The 19,693-nt window shown below is 38.1% G+C and overlaps 1 protein-coding gene across 9 annotated transcripts in view; it reads right to left on the reverse strand.

Moving 5' to 3' along the window:
- The window catches only part of kif16b (kinesin family member 16B), a 174,452-nt gene that overhangs the window by 122,998 nt on the left and 31,761 nt on the right, over positions 1–19,693 (reverse strand). For all 9 annotated transcript variants that reach the window (XM_062958377.1, XM_062958355.1, XM_003215243.4 and 6 more), the window contains exons 8-12: positions 19,302–19,470; positions 19,068–19,199; positions 16,884–17,059; positions 14,204–14,269; positions 13,035–13,094 (exon numbers count right to left, since the gene is read on the reverse strand). In XM_062958377.1, the coding sequence (XP_062814447.1) occupies positions 13,035–13,094; positions 14,204–14,269; positions 16,884–17,059; positions 19,068–19,199; positions 19,302–19,470 (603 nt within the window). The remainder of the gene's footprint in view (positions 1–13,034; positions 13,095–14,203; positions 14,270–16,883; positions 17,060–19,067; positions 19,200–19,301; positions 19,471–19,693) is intronic.

Below are 19,693 nucleotides of genomic sequence, written 5' to 3' on the forward strand. Positions count from 1 at the left end.
ACTCAAATAAATACAGTATATATTCTGCTTCAGAAATTCCAACCGTTTCTGATTCATTTCTCCAATCAATCTTTCAGTGAAGCTGAAGACACAGTTCAGTCTTATTCCTTGACCAAAGAAAAGTTACCATCGACAAAGCACACAGAACTGAGTCAGACATATCATTTCAGTCTGAAGGACACAGTGTGATGTGTTCAGTAATATTATATATCAATAGCAGGCGTATCAGAATTTACAATGATGCTCAAACTTTGGACCATGACTCAATGTTTCAGTCAGATTATCAGGTGGACTGCAAACTAAGATAAGCAGGGCAGAAAGCTTGAGACAACACTGCAACAGCAAATATCACAAGTGCAAGTAGGATCAAATTGTTTCCTTATACTGAAAACCTAGTGTAACAGGCAATGCAAAACAGCAAATAATCAGAATGTGTATAAATACCGAAGACATTTACCAAACACAGTAGTTCTGTCCTTTTAAAAAACTTTAAAAAAAACTTAGGGCCTTTATGGCTTTAAGACAAACTTTAACAGCAAGTTTCCCTGCTGTGCCCTTGAAGGTTTACTTGCAGGCTGAAGCAATTGGGTTGAGAGAAATATTGCTTTGAAATGCCAGGTTCATTAAGCAGTATATACGGTAAGTAGGTAAGCAGGTAGATACAAAGGAAGGAGGGAAGAAAGATATTTGGATAGTATGCAATTTTTGTAATGATTTTGAGTGTAAAGCAGGGAGGAGGAGGACTATTTTGAACCTCTAGAAGCAAGGTGGGAGATAAATATAACAAGTAAATGAATGCACTGAATAAGTCTGAACATAATAAAAACCTCACAGAGGTAGAAAGCTTCAAATTATAAAACAGATCAATATTATAAAAAGGCTATCACTGCTGGGCAATTTTTTGAAATGTGTTCATAATGGTTTAGTTAAACTATCAGGAAGAAGCTTTAGTATTAAAAAAGTATCTTTATCCATATGCATATAAACACGGGCACTTATGCATCTCCATCGCTTTTGAAGGGATCTTGCTTCTAGATTAAGAATGTACTAATATTATCAATTAAATAAACTATCAAATGCATATGCAATATGTTTGTCTAATTAGAGCAATGCAAATTAACATATTCTGGGTTGCATTTTAAAAGGTTCTTGTTGCAAGAAAAGGGTGACATTTTTATTTATGAGGTATGCATATTAGATTGTATATGCTATACAGAGAAACCAGTATGAAATTTAAAACTTTAATATGAAATGTTCAGCTTCAGTAGAGTATTAGCTAGCAAGTTAATAGTGGACTATTTAATTTGGAAGCCTCAAGCCACTTATTAAATAAACATAATCTTTATATTCTTTAAAACCTATCCTATCTCATCCTGTTAAGTTAGATAATACTAATTTAGTCTGGTTGTTGTTGTTACCTTTATGTAATTTCTGGCATATGGCAACCCTAGGGCAAACCTATTGGTATTTTTTTAGCAGAATTTGTTCAGATTGGGTTTTCCCTTGCTTTCTCTGAAGCTGAGTGTATTACTTGGCTAAGTCATTTAGTGTGTTTTCATGGCCAAGTGGGGATTCAAACCCTGGTCTCCCAGTGTCTTAGTCCAAAACCTAAAACACTACACCATACTGGCTCCCAATTTAGTCCAGAGCATATAATATTAACTTAATCTTCCTGCAATATCAAGTACAAAAAATTTTATTTGCTCAAGTATTAAAATATGTCTTTTTCCTGTAAATTAGAACATATTAGAATAATATTTTGTTGGCTATATTTCTCAGTGTTCACCATTTTATGTTTTGTATGGATAAAAGAGCTTGGAAAAGTCACATATTCCAATTACTGCAGATCCGAGAATTTGATCAGCCTCCATGGCCAATGACCATGTTAGTTGAAGGATTCTGGGAACTGTATTCCAAACCATAGGGGATTCAGCCTCCAGTACTGAAGAATGTGGTCCTCTCCTGTTCCAACTATTGAGATGCATATAGAGAAGCATAAAAAAATTCGACAGCCAAACCATTCAAAGTTTCTATTTGTGATAGTTCACAATGCCAACTACAAACCTGCAGATCAGTGGTCTTTAATATTTAGATGAGTGAAACAAAAAAGATATGATGTTTCTCAAACACATGTTGTAACATGTTGATCATTACGAAACAAATGATAACCAGCATCCTGCAGTAGAAAACATGTCTCTCGTGTATCTACATCTCTGTAACCTCATCTCCCAAAGCTACTCCTAAATGTTTTGCTGTAGTTGGATGTGCTTGAACACATCCTGCAGAGAACTCAAAGTTTTTTTCATAACTTCTTTCTTCAGATATCCCTAAAAGATGACATACTAGTAATATGTCCAGCTACAGGAGAATAGCTGGATGCATCTCCACTCACCCTACTGCTTTCCAACAAAACAGCTGTGTTGGCATGGGGAGAAACTGGGCTACTAATAAGGTAAGTTTTAGAAAGCATTTGGGTAATTCTGCATCATCCTCAATGACCACAAAGTTGGTGATATAATTCAGGAAGAGGACGCCAGCCAAAGGGTTTCATGGAAATGAAGCATTACAATATTTAAATCCAGTGATACAAATAAAGTAGTTTACCAAATAAGACAAGTGACACATTTTACACTATCCATTTTCTTGCAAAGCATTATGAAGCTCTTAATAGCCCTACATCTCAGGAACATAGTGTTTCCTGATTGATAAATCACCTAATATGTCCAGTATAAGGAATGGGTTCCTGAATTAAAAGCTATCCACCCACATAAGACTAATTATTATTAATTGTGATTATCATGGTGTACTGTATATGTAGCCTAGTGAGCCAACTCAGAGCTAAACATTCAGAGGCAAGGTTTCACATCTAGTTACCCAAACTTTATGACAGGAAAAGTTAATAATGACCCTCTTCACACACACACCCCAAACAGGCAATTCTTCTGCAATTAGAGAAGTGAGGTAAGCAGGATTAATAAGGCACTGGTCAAACCACAAGAGTCTCCCTTCCGACACAGTTCATGGTGTGCAAATTTTGTATTGATAGAGCTAATGACATTTGGAAATGTAGTAGGCAGTTTACTGGATTAAAACAGTAAACATCTTATTTGGTTTTCAAAACCAAATGACTTTTCAGTAGCTCTAAAGGCACACTTGCAAAGGCAAATCAAATGTAAAATCATCACACTAGGCTGTAGCTCTGCAAATTAAAAAAATTCTCACCCCACCCCATTTCTTTCTGGTTGGAAAACTAGAAAATCAATATGTAAATGAACAAAACCACCCTATTCTTCCGTACATAAAACTGAAAATGAGTGGATGAAAGTACATTTGACTCCAGAATATAAATTACATTTCTTTCCCAAATGTAAATATACTCATCATGATTGTATTTATGATCCTCCCCTGCAAGTTTTACAAAGCATTATGAACTTTTTATGTACAAAATCAAAGAGATAATATGGTTATCAAAACGCATCTCAATCAGGAATAGGTACTTCCTCAATTTGTATAAACACTCATTATATTATGGCAGCAACTTTAACAACACTTGCATTTATCATGCCAATGCAACATATTACCAATTACAGACAGACAGTAATTTCCTTTATTAATCCATATTGCTCAGTGAGGGACAACTAAATCCTATTGCAACTGAATCCTACTGGCAGTCCTAACTCCACCATAAAACCATTGGCACTTTCTGTAATACTATGGTTCTCTGTAGTGATAGGATTATATGAGTTGTCTCTTCTACCTGCTCCAATATGCAGGAGCAAAGGCCAACCATTATCTGTCTGTACTCTTCCTAGTGTGGAGATGGCAGAACAGCTCTAAGAAACAGAAATCATTGGGAAGCAAAACAATCCTGGCCTGAAGCACCCCGAATTCTGAAACATGTTGTACTGAAGTAATCTTCACTAACTACAAAAATTTCCAAGAACAGTCCTTCAGAAAGACTTGAGGAACTTATGGTGATCCCATAACAGGTACCTATACAGCGTGGTGGCTTAAGCACAGATGTTCTCCTGAGGAAGAACTATATATGTGGATGTGATACAAGGAAAACAGACCACTTCTCAAACACAAAAGATGTAGGGACTACTGAAGCCTGCTTCCTGTGGGTGTGAGGATGGTAGTACTTATCCATGCCTTCCTACAGAAAGTGAAATAAATTGTCAATGGATCGATGACTTAAGAAAACAGTTTTCTTCCTACACCATGAATAGAAGGCTGAGAAGCTATGAATATTCTGTGAATATTATGCTTTTGGGACACCATCACATTTGCAGAAAAGTCATGAAGTTGGAGCCATTCCAGGTCTCAGTGGGGTATGGCTCCTTGGTTGAGAACAAAACAGTGGTTTATGGGAAGGTCTAGGATGTCCAAGCTCTCCATAGTGAGTCAGGAGTGATAAAGAGTATTTTTGCCTACTAAATCCAGGTGCTCAGAGTAACTTGTCCCACACTAGCAAGAAGAGAAAACAGTAAGCCCAAAACCAGCAGGCCAATAATTTATTGAAGTTTCCCACCTCTTCCATTGCAAAGCACAATGAAAAGTGACTCATCATCACTTCTTCGGAGCCTCCAATGGCCTAGGGGATAAAAGCCTTGTGACCTGAAGGTTGGGTTGCTGACCTGAAGGCTGCCAGGTTCGAATCCCATCCAGGGAGAGCGCGGATGAGCTCCCTCTATCAGCTCCAGCTCCATGCAGGGACATGAGAGAAGCCTCCCACAAGGATGGTAAAAACATCAGACATCCAGGCGTCCCTGGGCAATGTCCTTGCAGACGGCCAATTCTCTCATTCCAGAAGCAACTCCGGTTGCTCCTGACACGAAAAAAAAAATCACTTCTTCACTGCTGATACAAATCAATTGACCGTGAGGAACCCCAATCTGTTGAATGAATACATGCTCATGAAAGGACCATGCCGTATTATCCACCTCAATCCTACTCAGCCAATTTATCTCTAGGCTCAGGATCCTCTGCCCAAGTGCAGCTTCTATAGAGTGAATACTTCATAGAGAGTGGTGCAAGACCCAGGGGTGCGAGGGATAGTCTGAGCCAGTAATTCAGTATTACCATCCACACCCTGGCCTCAACTCTCAAGAAGCCAGTCTCCAGGCGAACGATGGTGTTGGAGACACACCTTGGTACCTGTAGGGCAGATCTTAAGAATTCGGATTGGATAGTCTCCAGTGGGGCAAAGTCAGAAAATGGTCCTATTTGGGCCCCATAAAGGAGTTGGGCAATTGACTTGGCTTCAAAAAGTTTGAGTGCCGCTGGTATAAAGTGCCCCCCTTTTGACCTCAGGTATGGCAGACGAACTCCTTTGTGCATTCTCAGCCACATAGCCTCCATGTGCTTTTCTGCTGCAGGAAGAGTGGAGGACTACTCCCAAATATTTGAAACAAGGGACCTGCTCAATTTTCTTTCCATCTATAGTCCAGTGGTGGAGCTAAGGTTTTTTTTAGCAAACATGATTTTCGTTTTCTGATAGTTGAGTTGTAACTGATCATCCCTACAATATTGTGCTAATGCTTTCAAGGCTCTTTTGAGGCCTATTGGAGTTCTTGAAATCAGTGCTGCATCGTCTGCATACAGTAGACACTCCCTCCCTTGAGACTGCCCCAGAGGATCCTGTGGGATTAGTTGGATTAATGTAGTCTTTAGCCTAGATTTTAAATTGGTAAATAATTCAATTTTATAATGGTTTTTAAATTTTTATTATAATTTTTTTATTATTAACGAAGTCTGACATGGATGTACAGAACTGGGTACCCCTGTTACGAGCTGCTCATTGACCGTAATAAAGATATACTTCCCCTGTTGTTTGCAAAGGTCACCAAGATCTTTGTGAGAAGTGTGAGAGATGACAGCTCACATAACAGCTCAGCAATGTCTTGTGAGCAAATATAAGAACTATTATGATGAGTCTCCCTGAGGTCCAATACTGATAGGAACTGCCTATTCGTATCTTCATTCTGAACTGGAGGACCCCTCTAAAGGTGGTACCAATTTTAATCTTCCTACATGCGACAGATTGCTAGCTGGATCGAGATATTTTTTCTGATTTACGAAACCTTGCTGAACAAAATGTAGACTCCAATACAATTTTTACCAAGTTTATTCAAGATCTATCATGGATTAGAAGGAGTTATTCAAGTGATGAAGCCTTCCATTCACGAAGGATTCTAGTGTCAAGACTGCTGTTTGGTTCCACATTTTGTGGCTCTTTTTCTGCCTTGGCTGCCATTCTGCTTCACTCCAAGCTGGGTCTGAATTCCACAAGAAGAAGTCACCCTTGCAGTCCTTGGATGTATAGGATGAATGAAAGGAATGGTACAAGAAGAACCCTGATCCCCCTTCGGGGCATAAACACTAAGGCTTTCTTTGTGGCTTTGGGTTTTGTATGACTCACCTAGCCTGATTCCCCTGAATGCCTAAACAGCCTCTTTAATGACAATTCTACGCTTTTATGTGCTTTCAAGTGTCTTTTCCTTCTTTGCTGTACAAGGAGAGTTCATATAAGACACAAGTTCATTTGCTGGTGGAAACTGGTGACATGACATGACAGTTTTAGGTAACATTTAGAACTTTTTTCTACTGCTGAACTGCTTTGATGTTAGGTTGTTCTTTTTTACTTTTCTTCCTTCATGAACTCCATAAAATTAGTAGTGAAAGGTACATTCAATGTAAGAAGAGCCATTTTCAGAAACATTTTTTCAGATTGCTGTAGAAGGTTGGTGCATGCAGCATTGACTGATGGCAAAGGGCACTCAGAACTACCACATTTCTGTCTTATTAAAGGAATCTTCCATATTAAAGTCTCATGATGGTGCCCCATCTCTACTCATGACACTGGTGTTTGAACTCTCACCTTATTCCTGATAACTCACAGAATGCTGGCAGATTGTGTATGTGTGTGCAGTTTGGTATTCTTTGCCAGAGCTTCCTCCTGACCTTTTGAGTAATCAGAAGACTTCTGAATTTCTGATTGCGTGGCCCTATCCACTTGGCAGGAGTCTGTTGAATGGTTATTTGTACTTGAAGGGAGAGTTCCCTGGCATGTCTCCAGTGTTTTTCAATGGAAAAAATGCCAGAAGTAAAGAAAGAGAAACAGAAAGGAGTGAACTCTTGCCAAAAGTGAAAGGATCAAATTGTACACTGCCACCTAAGCAACTTACCAGAGCTAAGGCAGGAACAGACTTATTTATTTACTTTAAATATTTTATTTCTCTGAGAGTCTGAGAGTCTCAGACAGTGGTTTGTTCTTCCCTCTTGCTTATAGGAATGAATGAGAGGAAAAACCCACTGCAATTATATACTCCTTCACTACATGAATAGTGTATGGAATTGACCTATATGTTAACTCAACAGTGAACAATTGACTCAATGGGTCAACTCTAGTTGAAACTGACCAGTAAGATTAAAAGCAGTATTAGGTACACATTAAACACATACACTGCTATTACCAAAAACAGTTATTTGTCCATTTCACTGAATAACCAATTTCAAGACCTATCTACTTGAGTCTAATGCACCATCAAATCTAATGTGTACCTCAATTTTCAAAACCCCAAAACCAAAAAAAAGTGCTAACTGCAAGTCCACCAAACATCAAGGTGTAATTCTTTGCTCATTTCATTCTGAAAGGAAGCAACAAGTAATTTTGGTAATTTCCCCCTCTTATAATGGGAGAAAAAATAGTTTTTCCTCCTTCAAATTCGAAGACTATTCATTTAGAGTTTGGGATTTACTCTGAACAAAATTCATAAATGGTAAATTTTCAGCGATAACATTTTCTGGGTAGGGAAACACCATATTGTGCAAAGAAAATGATTCAATGCATTCATCTTATTTCTAAAGTATTAAACTTTTAAGATTTTCATTGTCCAGAAAAACATACTTTTCAACTATTATTTTCATACATTGCCAAATAGTCTTTCTATCCCTGAAAAAGATCCAATCTAAGCTGTAGCATATCAATACTTCCGGCTCCTTTTATGTTGCAAAAGCAGTATATATTAGAGGATACATGTAAAGGTTGGGACTTCCAAACCCAGACAATTTTAGAATACTGTAGCAAAGTAGAATAGCTAGATTAGCTGATGTTTCTATTTAACCCTGAAGCAACTGTTACAGATGCAAGTTGAAATCTGAAGCATAATCTATTTCAATATGATTGACACATCAATATAATAAGCAGGGTAGAAAAAACAGGTTAAAGAAAAAGGGGAGAATATTTTTAAAAGATTATATAAAGAATATAAATTCTTTATGAGGTAGATTGCACAGCTCTAAAATATATGAATATTATTAATTCTCAATTCAGTATCTAGGCAGAAATTAAATATATCAGTTCATTTTGTCATGCCATCTGTCAGGCAATTTGCATTCGACACTTCATTCCAAACTGCGTGTACTCTGAAGTATGAAGCCATTATGTTATTGGCAAGACAAGTAGCATTATACAAATAGTAAGCTGCTTGCTTTTTATTAAGTGCAACTATGATGAACAAGGGTAGCAGGGGAGAAAGAGGCAATATGATAAATATGTCAAACATATTAATGTGGACCACAATTCAAAAAGCGCCTTGGAGAAGTACAGAACAGTCCTATGAGTTCTTCAAGGATCCAATACTTTCTAGTGCAATATAAGAGAAGGGGCAAAACTAATGTCTCACAAGGCATACAGTTGTCACGACCCAGGCTGCAGAGCACCAATAACCATACACAGAGGCCAGAATCTATCTAATATCTTTATTAAGGAAATATATAAAGTTAATAAAAGCAAGTGTAGGAAATAGTTCAGAAGTAGACCTTTCAGGAAAGGTCAAAATTAGTCCAAAGAAACAATGTCCAATATGAAATATTAAGGTCCAAAGTTGTAATCCAATAACCGAAACACTCACTTTGCCAAGCAAAGTGAGGGGAGCTGACAAGGTCCTTTAGTCCATGAAACTTAAGCAAGGCTAGGAAGTAACTTGATTCTTGGAACACAAGGCTTGATTCAAGGCAACAAGAAACGAGGAGCAAGAACATGATCCGTGGTAATTACTTGGCAAGGTCCGGGAAGCAAGGCAAGGTCCGTGGAGCAAAACAAGGCTGGGAACGAAGGCTTGGAAGCGGGAACGAAGGCTTGGAAGCGGGAGTAGCGCTGTCCACTCACACACTACTCCAGTAGCTGACGAATTGACTCCGCAAGATTCCTACGGGGCAAGGAACCTAAATAGGGTCTCGTTTTCCCACCAAAGAACACTTCCCTGGGGAACCAGAACCGAAAGTCAATCTCTGTGTCCAGATGCATGACTCCTTAAAGTTTCTCATGGAAGCAGACTTAATCAGCTGAATGCCTGGCTGCGATTCTCAGGCTTCTGCGATTAGCCTGTTGAACTCCTTTTTGTTGTTGATAATAACTACGGCGAGAAAATGGGGGAGAATCTGACTCAGGGCTTGTTTGGCAGATTTCTGGAAGACAAACCTCCTGCAGGTGCAAGGGCTCCAATTCTGGCTGGGAAAGTTCCAATTCTGGCTGAAACGGTGGAAAACCCAAGTTTTCCTCTTCATCTGTCTCAACAGTGCTAGGAACGGGACTACATGGCCCATGAGTCATCACAACAGTTTATCAACATGGTTTTCTTGCTGCAACTAGGGGGGGAGTAAAGAGAGTGTTTTACATCTGTCCAATCATGTCCCTCATTGCTAGTTTTTCCTTATTGATCACATATAAAAAGGTACAGCTCAGTTTCCATGTGAGAGTTTAACTAATTAGAGGTTTCCAAATGATATAGAAGACTGAAATTAGAAGCAAGGCACTGATAGAAGATAGGTTTTCATGACTTTGGTGTCCATTCTTACAATGTACCTACCCACTCTAAGTATTGATAGAGGCAACCTAAATACGGTAATGGCTTTTCATAATTTTCTTTTTAGAAATATTTACTTTTGTATACTTCCCAAGGGACAATAGCCATACTTCTGTGTAGCCTTCTGATACAACCAGAAATCCTCCAGGAGCAAGCATAACTGAGCTTACTTAAAGCTGTTGATCAGCTCCTCCATTTCTATTGTTTCACACAACAGACTTAGGCTTTGTCTCATTTTTTAATATCAGCCGACTTGGTCAAGCATGCTGATGCTCAAAGCTTATTCATATCTGTGTAACTTTTAAACTATTCTAAATACAAATTATGGTATTGCTGCTTTTGATTTTTGGGGTTTTTTGTTTTGTTTTTGTTAACAACATGTTGCATCTACCTTGGAACCACTGTGAGGGTGGAGAGGTTGAAATGTTTCCTCATTGCAGCAATTTGGATACATTGTTTTTACTTATTTATAGCAACAATGAGGAAAATCACTGATATATGGAGGTACCTAATCTTCTATATAAACTCACAATATAGATACTATTAGCAGCAGGGAAGCATCCACCTGCTTCCACAACTAGCACTAATCAACTGGGCTATGAGGAAAAGTGGGCAAAATTCCCCAGGTCACATGTAGCCTGTGAGTTGCCCATATGCATTTTGATTTCTATCTAATAATAATCTGCACAAAATGTTTCAGGTTTAGGAAAAGTCTGGTGGAGCAGGCACTGACGGAGCCTTGCTCCCATTCCTAAGATAATAAACTATTCCTAAATACAGTAATACTGGATTGCTTTTTATACAGTTCTGTCACCCCCACTCTAATTTAAAGCAACCATGAGTAAGGTGAATAAAAAGAATCTTTATTTCCCCGTATTAACATCTTGGGGAAGAGTCACTGTCTCTTACAAAGTCCTATCATCATGATGATGCTTCGCCTCTTCCTAATTTGGCACTCAAGGTGGTTTACAACAAATTAAAAAACATTTAAATTTCACAAAGTATCAACATTAAAAAGTGATTCAACTATAAAAAAATTAAAACCAGTTAAATGTAAACAACTCCCCCCAACAAACACACACAACAGCACCACAAAATAATAAACAGTAAATCCAGCCTAATGTGCAAGGCCTATTTATACAATCAGTCCTCAAAGGTTTGTCAGTTCTCTCTTTGGCTAATTCTATGTAGTTCTTCACTTCTCCTTCAACCAAGCCTCAGCCTACTATTCTCAGCAAAGTCCAGTCTTTCTCCCTGGCATCCTTTTCCTATCTGTCATTTCAGTTCAGCCCTTTCGGGTTTCTCTTCTCGTTTGACTTGTTTCTAAATCTCCATCCATCGCCCTCCATTTGTTCCCACTCATCATCTATTTATTCCCTCATCTGTTTGCCCCTAGTATTAATTCCTCCAGTCTCCTCCTGACTTACATTCTCTCAACATACTAGTCTCCTAAAATGTGATGCTTTTCCTCTCTTTCCCTCCCGGATCTGCCAAAGTTTACATTCTGCATCCTCACACTGGCTCCTGCTTCATTCAACTCACTGCTTCTCTTTTCACACATTTCTCTGTTCCTCGTTTCTTCAAATATCTTGTCCACCAAGACCCACCCAGCCTTAATTTTTACCAGCTCTTCTTCCTGTACCACTGTTGACATTAGAGATGTGTGGCACCTGTTTATCTCATCACTGGCCACTGCCATCTATGCGACTCTCCAAATGTAAAAACATCCTGCTTCACCCCCAACCCCCTAACAACAAAAAGAATCCTAGGATAGGGGTGTGAATTATGTTGTCCAAAAGTGTTGCGACTCTTAGGAGCCCAACCTAACCAACAGTGAAGAATGTTGGAAAATGCAGTTAAATAGCACCCAGAAGACAATTCCCACATTTCTACTAGGGGCAGAAAAACCTTAATTTTTTGTTGTTCTTAAGCTGCTTCCTAAAATTTTGACTCTTTCAATATTTAGATAGAAATGCTTTTATTGTACTGAAAAATAAGGAGTTCTTTACCAAAGAACACAATGTACATTAAACTCCAAAAATCATTACTAGAAGATTAGGTGCTATTAGAGAAAGATGTGAAAAACAGATGTATGAAGATTTAATGATCGATTCAGTTGCTATCTTTAAAACTAGTATGTTTCGTAATTTCTTATAATGCTTTCTCACTTTAAATGAAATTATCATTTAGGCTCACCCATTAAGCAAACTCTCCAAGAGGAATTTCAAGATTTGTTAAGTTTAAAGGAAGACTTGAGATTTTTTAATCTCAACTCAGAGCAAAGGGAAGTGACTGCGCTCTGAAAAATTCAAACACTACAAAGGATGTATAAAATGTATAGACAAACACAGAACCCACTTTAAATAAAAACACTCAGATACATATACAATATGGCAGTGATTTTCAACCTTTTCTTCCCCCTTCTAAATACCTTTTGTAACCGAGGATTCCCAAGACTTAACTCAAGATTTTGGCACTAGACTTCATCAAATAATTATTTTAATTTTCTCATGAAGGTCCTTCAAATTTAGAGAGAAGGGGAAGTATGTTAATCTGTTAAAGCACATCTCTCCTATTATAATATAATATACCGTAATATAAGCAGTCCCTGAGTTACAAACATCCAATTTACAAATGACTCATAGTTAAGAACAGAGGTGAGATAACAAGAAGTGATAGAAATCTATTCCTCAGAAAGGAAATTCACTCCTGTAAGAGTTATCATGGGGAAAAGGTGTCTCAACTAAAGCCTTATCCCCAATCCTTGTTTTCACAACAAGCCAAACTTAATTCTTATAGAGACAGAAAGTGAGGTAAAATCTTCTGAAAAGGGGCAAAGACAGAAAAACAAACACCATGAGGGTATTAAGGCTCTGCTATCCAAAGATAGGTAGATAGGTAGATAGATATGGCTGGAGTTATACTTAAAAATGTACCTGTTCCAACTTACAAACAAATTCAACTTGAGAACAAACATGCGAACAAACTGTCTGTATTTTGATTATAATGATTCTATACATATTTAAAATACTAGTATCAATACTAATAATAGCTAATAATTTAATAATTTAATCCTTTCCGGACGCCTTGTGATGACTTCACAACCTCTATGGGGTTCCCGGATGCCAGGGAACCACTGCAATAGGGCATTTTGCCAACTCTTACTTTTAGAATATTTTGCGTTTCGTTCCACTTGTTGGTCCATTCTTTGGTAAGCTCTTGAACCTATTATAAAAACAAAAAATATTTCAAAACAGTCAAAATGTTTCTTATCTGTTTTCTGGCTAATTCTACTAGAGGAGAAATACATATTAACACATATACTGTATTTCAATTGTCTTGCATTAATCCTACTGGAATAGCCATCTCCTTTGGTTTCAATTCTAATATGAGGAGAATAGCAATAAAGGCCCGAATGCCCTAAAAACATCAGATCCTTTGTAAACTTAGAAGCTGAGTCAGCCATGGTTACTACTTAGATGGGAGACTGCCAATGGATATCAAGGCTATAAATCAATTGACCAAGTTATTCAGTTAATTACTTTTGCCCATGAGATCTCTTGGCTGTGTATGGCATTTCATGTACCATGGAGTGACAAATACAAACTTGCTGTGAATATATTTAACAGAAAACTGTAGCAAATTATAGCTTTGTAATAAGTATGTGTATGATAGCAACATTTGTTGCTAGAAAACAATGTATATCTAGTAGACTCTTAGTTAACTGACACCCACGGTGATTGGGAGATGCCAAACAAATAAAGTTTTTGGTTATTTGAGAGTTACTATTAAAATAGGTCTAACTAATGCTATATTTTTTTTTGTTGGCTGCTTGAGAGTTCCGGTTAAAAGAGACTCTATTATATATAACCTTGGCATCAAATGTGCAGGTCATGCAAAGGAAATGGGGATTGTTTATTTATTGTAAATCTAAATGCCTTGGAGCTGGAAATTAAAAAAAAACAATCTTAGCAAGAATAGCAAGTAGGAATATACATTTTGTTGAATGTAAATACTGTGTTTCACTTTTTTACTGTATTTCTTACATATGGATTCATACTGTTTCAAAATGTTGATATTAAATCCCCAAAAAACTTCAATTAAAGACCAAGGCATCAGTATAATTTCAATAAGTAAAATATAATTTAACATCAGAAAATTTACCAAGATTCCCTTTTATATAAACTGTTAGAAATGTAGTAAACATGGGGATCCTATGCACTTTCCCCTGTATTAGGTTTTGCCAAATTCCATGGGACTTAACTGAGAGTAGGCATTCTTTGGGTTATTATAAAAGGGATGGGGCTTAAATCATTTCATGAACTAAAACTTACTCTTGCTTCATTTTGCTGAAGTTTTTCTTCCATACTTAATGCTGTTGGTGAATCCAGAAGGGCAATCTAAGTTAAACAGATAAAACACAAAATTACACAGCAAAATATTGTTATATTTTAGACCACTGTACCCAAACACATGAAGAAAGAAAGAAAGAAAGAAAGAAAGAAAGAAAGAAAGAAAGAAAGAAAGAAAGAAAGAAAGAAAGAAAGGAAAACAAATACTTCCATGCAACTGCAAGTTCCAGCACACTTCACGACACTAGAATTACATTTAGATACTTTTTAAAGAGACACTTAATACCTCCTAGATACATACACATTCTATAGTATATTCTTATATACCCATTTCCCACTCAAGCTATCGTGTAGGCATCACAAATGTTCATTTTATCTGTTATTTCTTGCATTGCTTCCTGTTCCACATCATCACTGTGTCTAAATTTCTAGGCTAGCAACTTTTCTTTCCCCTAGTTCTCTTGGACTCTATGCCCTCCACATATAAACCCCAATAATATTTACATATTCTTCTAACTCTGTGTTTCACTCATCCTACCACCTCCCTTATCTGTGCTTTCTTATTTGAATTTCCATGCCTACATTTGTTTCACTCTGTCCCTCCATCTCTATTAAGGTGAAAATTATGGAACCTGGACGTGCTTAAGTGTCTCCTATCTTTCATATTGCTTCAAATGTTCTAGGGCTGAACCATTTCACTGAGGAAGGTAAGCAAGAACAGGTATATTGTATGCTCTAACACTAAAAGATAAGTCAATCAGGGTTCGGACTGTTAAAAATTTCTAGACTTATACATGAGTATATAAGGTAGTAACCCTGAATATTACAACAAAGTTGAATGAGCGCTGTTCCAGACAGGTCCAAAATGTGGGACCTGTCTCGCTTTTTACCTGAGGTGTCCAAATGATGCCTCAGGTAAAAGCGAATTAATCAGACTAAAGCTAAGGTTCAGATCTTTAGATGTGAGGGCACTTGGGGACTGACTTCCAGGACTGCTTCTGCAGTCCCATGGGTCAGTCCTCACAGACATCCTGCTTCTTTGGGCTCCAAAAAGCCCAGAGGAGCAGGATAGCAACCATCCCCTCCCTTTCAGCCCCCCATTTTTCAGCCCCAAAACTTACCAGATAGGACTGCCGGCAGTGCAGGCCTTTTTCTACAGTCCTCCTGGTGCAAGAAAATGGTGCATCAGAAGGTGGGAGAAAAGGAGGGATTTGTCATTTTTGCGCATCAGAAGGACTGTAGAGAGGGGTCTGCACTGCCAACAGGCTTCTTTGATAAGTTTTGGGGCCGAAATGGGGGGCTGGAGAGGGACTGGATAGCATCCTGGGTCAACCAGTTAAGGCTTATCAGAAAGGTGCCAGAATTTCCAGAGTAGAATGGAATGTAGATATTTCTAGATATTTCTTGATAAATTCAGTGTAATGTCAGGATGTGCTCCTGAAATGAACCTAAAGATGATATTTAAACAAGTATCTGAATTGACACCGACTGAAGCTGAGGAGTTAAGCCCCCTTTCCTGAAAAACAAAAAAAATCTTTTAAATAGTCTTTTCATTCTGAATTGTTCTACATGTTATCCTCAGAATTTGAAAAAGCAAAATGTGTATCACTGTGACATATCAAATGGCAGAGTCCCCACATTGAACATCAAGCAGGTTACATGTATATTTAACCCCATCTTTTCTCATGTTTCCTAAGTACTTAGCTGATTTACGTACTGTCAAAATGACAATAGTCTTTGATAAAGAACAGTAAAATATCCTCTCGAGAGAGCCAGGGAAAGGCATTCTGAAGGAGTTTGCTTTTGATGTTATCCTATTTTATTCTTGAATGTGATGCAAATCATGATTTTAGGGGGGGGGGGGAGTACATGATCCTGGATCAGATGAAAGGAAGATCTTCCTTTGAAAATTCTTTTTTTACTGAGTAATATTAACAATGTTTTATCTGTGTTAATGTTTATGTAGAATAACTTGCTGCTATATTGCCCAACTCCAACTCCCAACACCAGCAGGTTAATTCCCCTCCCAGTTTAGACCAGTGACACCAGAAATTGCTCTATGGCATTAAAAATTGCTCCCATACCTCCACAGCAAATGCTTAAAGTATAAAGGGTATTGAAAACAGGGAGCAGATCACCAATTCTGGCAGGGGCAGCACAATTCAGTAGAAGTACACTACTGGAAATATGTGACCAATAATGTGTACCAATAACACCATTGAGGAATGTGACCTAGCAACAGATCCACCATGTAGTGCCCTAATAGAAATTATCTACATTGCCAATTGAGGGACCAATTGTGGCATAGCAAATGACACAAAGGAAGCTCCCAGCAAATAATGGGCGCATGACAGGCACAACAAGAACAGGAATTGGGATAATTCTCTAAATGACTGATAAGGAAGGTCTATTGCCTTCTCCCAGGACGAGAAAAAGACTGTGTTTCTCTAGAATTGGGAAAGGAAATAGTAAAAGGTAGTAAAAGACATTTTAAAAGGCATTCAACACTGATGTTATCAACTATCCAAGGTTATGAGAAGAATATATTAAAGAAGATTGACTCATACAAATCAATACAATTTTTAAAGCATCAATTCCCTTAAGATATTGAAACAGATGGCATTACTCAGAGAAACTATTCATGTCTTGAGTACAAGCTAACCTGATTCCCCTGAGCAAGCAGAGTTTTCAGTCGGGCTATCTCAGCTCGAAGCTCACGAATTAGCTTGACGTTTGGATCTTCATTAATGGTAGGCTTGTTGATTATGTTTTTAGCTCGGTTTGCATAACGAAGGGTGCTTAAGGTTTCTCCATAATTGATATCAGCAGGTGAAATAGCTAAAGAAATTAAATTCAGAATCAGATTATATATACCTCTGATTTCACTTAGAAATCCTGAAAGGCCCTTTCAGTTGCAGGTGGAGAGAAAGTAAATTGTACTTTTTTATTGCAATTATTAGGATAATATTTTAGGGGGGAAAAGTTTGCACATGGCTTTACTAGGAAGCATAATATAATTCAATATGAACTGTTTTAAATTCTAGTAAGGAGACCAAAAAAGGACATCACATGTTTACAAGAATGCCATAGCTTTTTTGTCCTCTGACAGGAGCTTGAAACAGTCTATAGCAAGTAGTCTCCACATTGTTAAGTAATTTTAAATAGTTATTTTAAATAATCCTTCAATAGCTGCCATCAATTGCGGTGCAATCCATTAATTAACTGCAAAGTTGCCAAGCGACTCATCCTGCCCTCCTCTCCTCCTGGTTTTTCCCATAGACTTTTCAACCTCCCTCCTAGGGGAGATACGAAAGTCACAAGCACAAATTGCACAGACACAGAAAGGGGGAGCTCTTATGGGAACAGTTATTATTATCATTATTATTTTCTCTGGAACAGTGCTGGCCCTGAACCCAAATGTTAGCCCTTTGACTCCCAAATAGCTGTGTTGCTATAAATGGTTGGAATAACGACAGGGTGTCATTATCACAATAGCTCATAGCAAACAATCCATATAATGCCACAGCTCAGATGTGTCTACATCAAAGAATCCTGAGGCATTTTAAAGATGAAGAAATCATTTACAGTTAAAGTCAACTAACGTCTTCTACTCCAAATTCTAGATGGGTGGGGGTTTTGGAGGGGAGGGTTATGGCTAACTCCAAGGAAATAAATTCATTCTCAGTTTAGTAACATTATTAACGACAAAAAGAAATTCTTGTTTTCAGTACAGTAGCACTCTGAGCTGCAGTGTAGAAACACAATCTATTATCACACTGCACTTCCCATTTTACATCCTGTGGCTGCCATGTGTAGAATTCTGGGGTTTGTAATTTAGGGAGACCTTTAAAATTATCAGGTAGAGTGGCTTTGGGCCTCATAAAACTACAAACCCCAGCATTCTATAGAAGGCAGCCACAGAATTTAAAGTGGGGCACACACTCTATACTTAAGAGTCATCAGAACAATTCGCTGGGAGTTTCAGCCAAATTATTGATTTGTTTTTCTCATAGCCAGATACTTCATCAGTTTTAACCCAGACCTGTCTCTGTTCCTTGCCTATCCACTCAGATCAAGGCCTAAGAGTCAACATAGTAAAGGTAAAGGTTTTCCCCTGACATTAAGTCTAGTCGTGTCTAACTTTAGGGGTTGGTGCTCATCTCCATTTATAATCCGAAGAGCCGGCGTTGTTCGTAGACACCTCCTAGGTCATGTGGCCAGCATAACTGCATGGAGTGTCGTTACCTTCCCGCAGAAGCGGTACCTATAGATCTACTCACAATTGGATGTTTTCGAACTGCTAGGTTAGCAGAAGCTGGGGCTAATAGCGGGATCTCACTTTGCTCCTTGGATTCGAACCACCAATCTTTCAGTCAGCAAGTTCAGCAACTCAGTGGTTTAACCCGCTGCCACCAGGGGCTCCTAGAGTCATCATGATTCCCTCAAAATCCTTTAAGCTGATCCTCATTCACTTTTGGAAGAGACAGGCATTGTGGCTTGGAGTCTTGAGTGTAGAAAAAAAATCTGCAACAGCCTTTGAGGCAGCTTCCTTAAAGATGAATTCATCAGAAACCCAAGACAAGAAAGCTATATGTGCCCCACCTCTGGTAAATTGGCTGATAGGACAGATAGTCCATGCCCTGAGATACTGATGGAATGGTGTATCCAATAAAGAGAAAGACAGTTTTCTCACCCAACAAGGAGTACTGACTCCAGTTTCACTACTCTCCTCCCTGTCAGTAAGCCATTCTTAAGCCTCTGTTGGAAAGACAGTGCTATTGCAAAGAGTAAACAGCACTGCTGCTATATGAATAATGATAACATCACATATTTAACACACACTCACTTGCAATCATTATTGTTTTAGAGTTTCCTCCTAGGCTATCTTTCAAAAGCCATGTCAAAACGGAATCTCTGTAAGGCACAAATACTTGCTTCTTCTTGGTAAGAGGGTTTGAGGCATCCTGAGATAAATCAGCTGTGAAACAGAAAAAACAAGAAGGCAACATTTACACTAGAGAGGGTTCAGATTAAGAAGCTCAGCTTTCATTTGAACATGGAACAAATTAAAACAACATACCTAAGGCAGAAATAACATTTCCTAGAGTAACCAGGGATTTGTTAATATTCCCTCCTTCTTTTAATCTGACACCTGTAGCACCAGTGGCATCAGCTCTCTCACTCCCAGCAAGGTCCACTAAATGTATTTTGCTGACAGTCTCACATGGCATTTCAGCATCAAACTTGGCCTACAGAAGAAGAGAGAGAAAACAAAATGTTGCCCTATATTCTTAAAGTGTTTCTAAAAGGATTGAAATAAAAACTCTGCTTCCTGTTATAATAGAAATGCAGGTATACTAGGTAGGCACTTGTATCATCATCTCTGAATAGTAGTTCTAACACAAAAATAATGTACACACTGATGCTAATGAAAGTATCTTTCTTTAACTTGAAATTCAATGAATTCACACC

The sequence above is a fragment of the Anolis carolinensis genome, chromosome 1 (genome assembly GCF_035594765.1).
Source record: "Anolis carolinensis isolate JA03-04 chromosome 1, rAnoCar3.1.pri, whole genome shotgun sequence".
Lineage (NCBI taxonomy): Eukaryota > Metazoa > Chordata > Lepidosauria > Squamata > Dactyloidae > Anolis > Anolis carolinensis.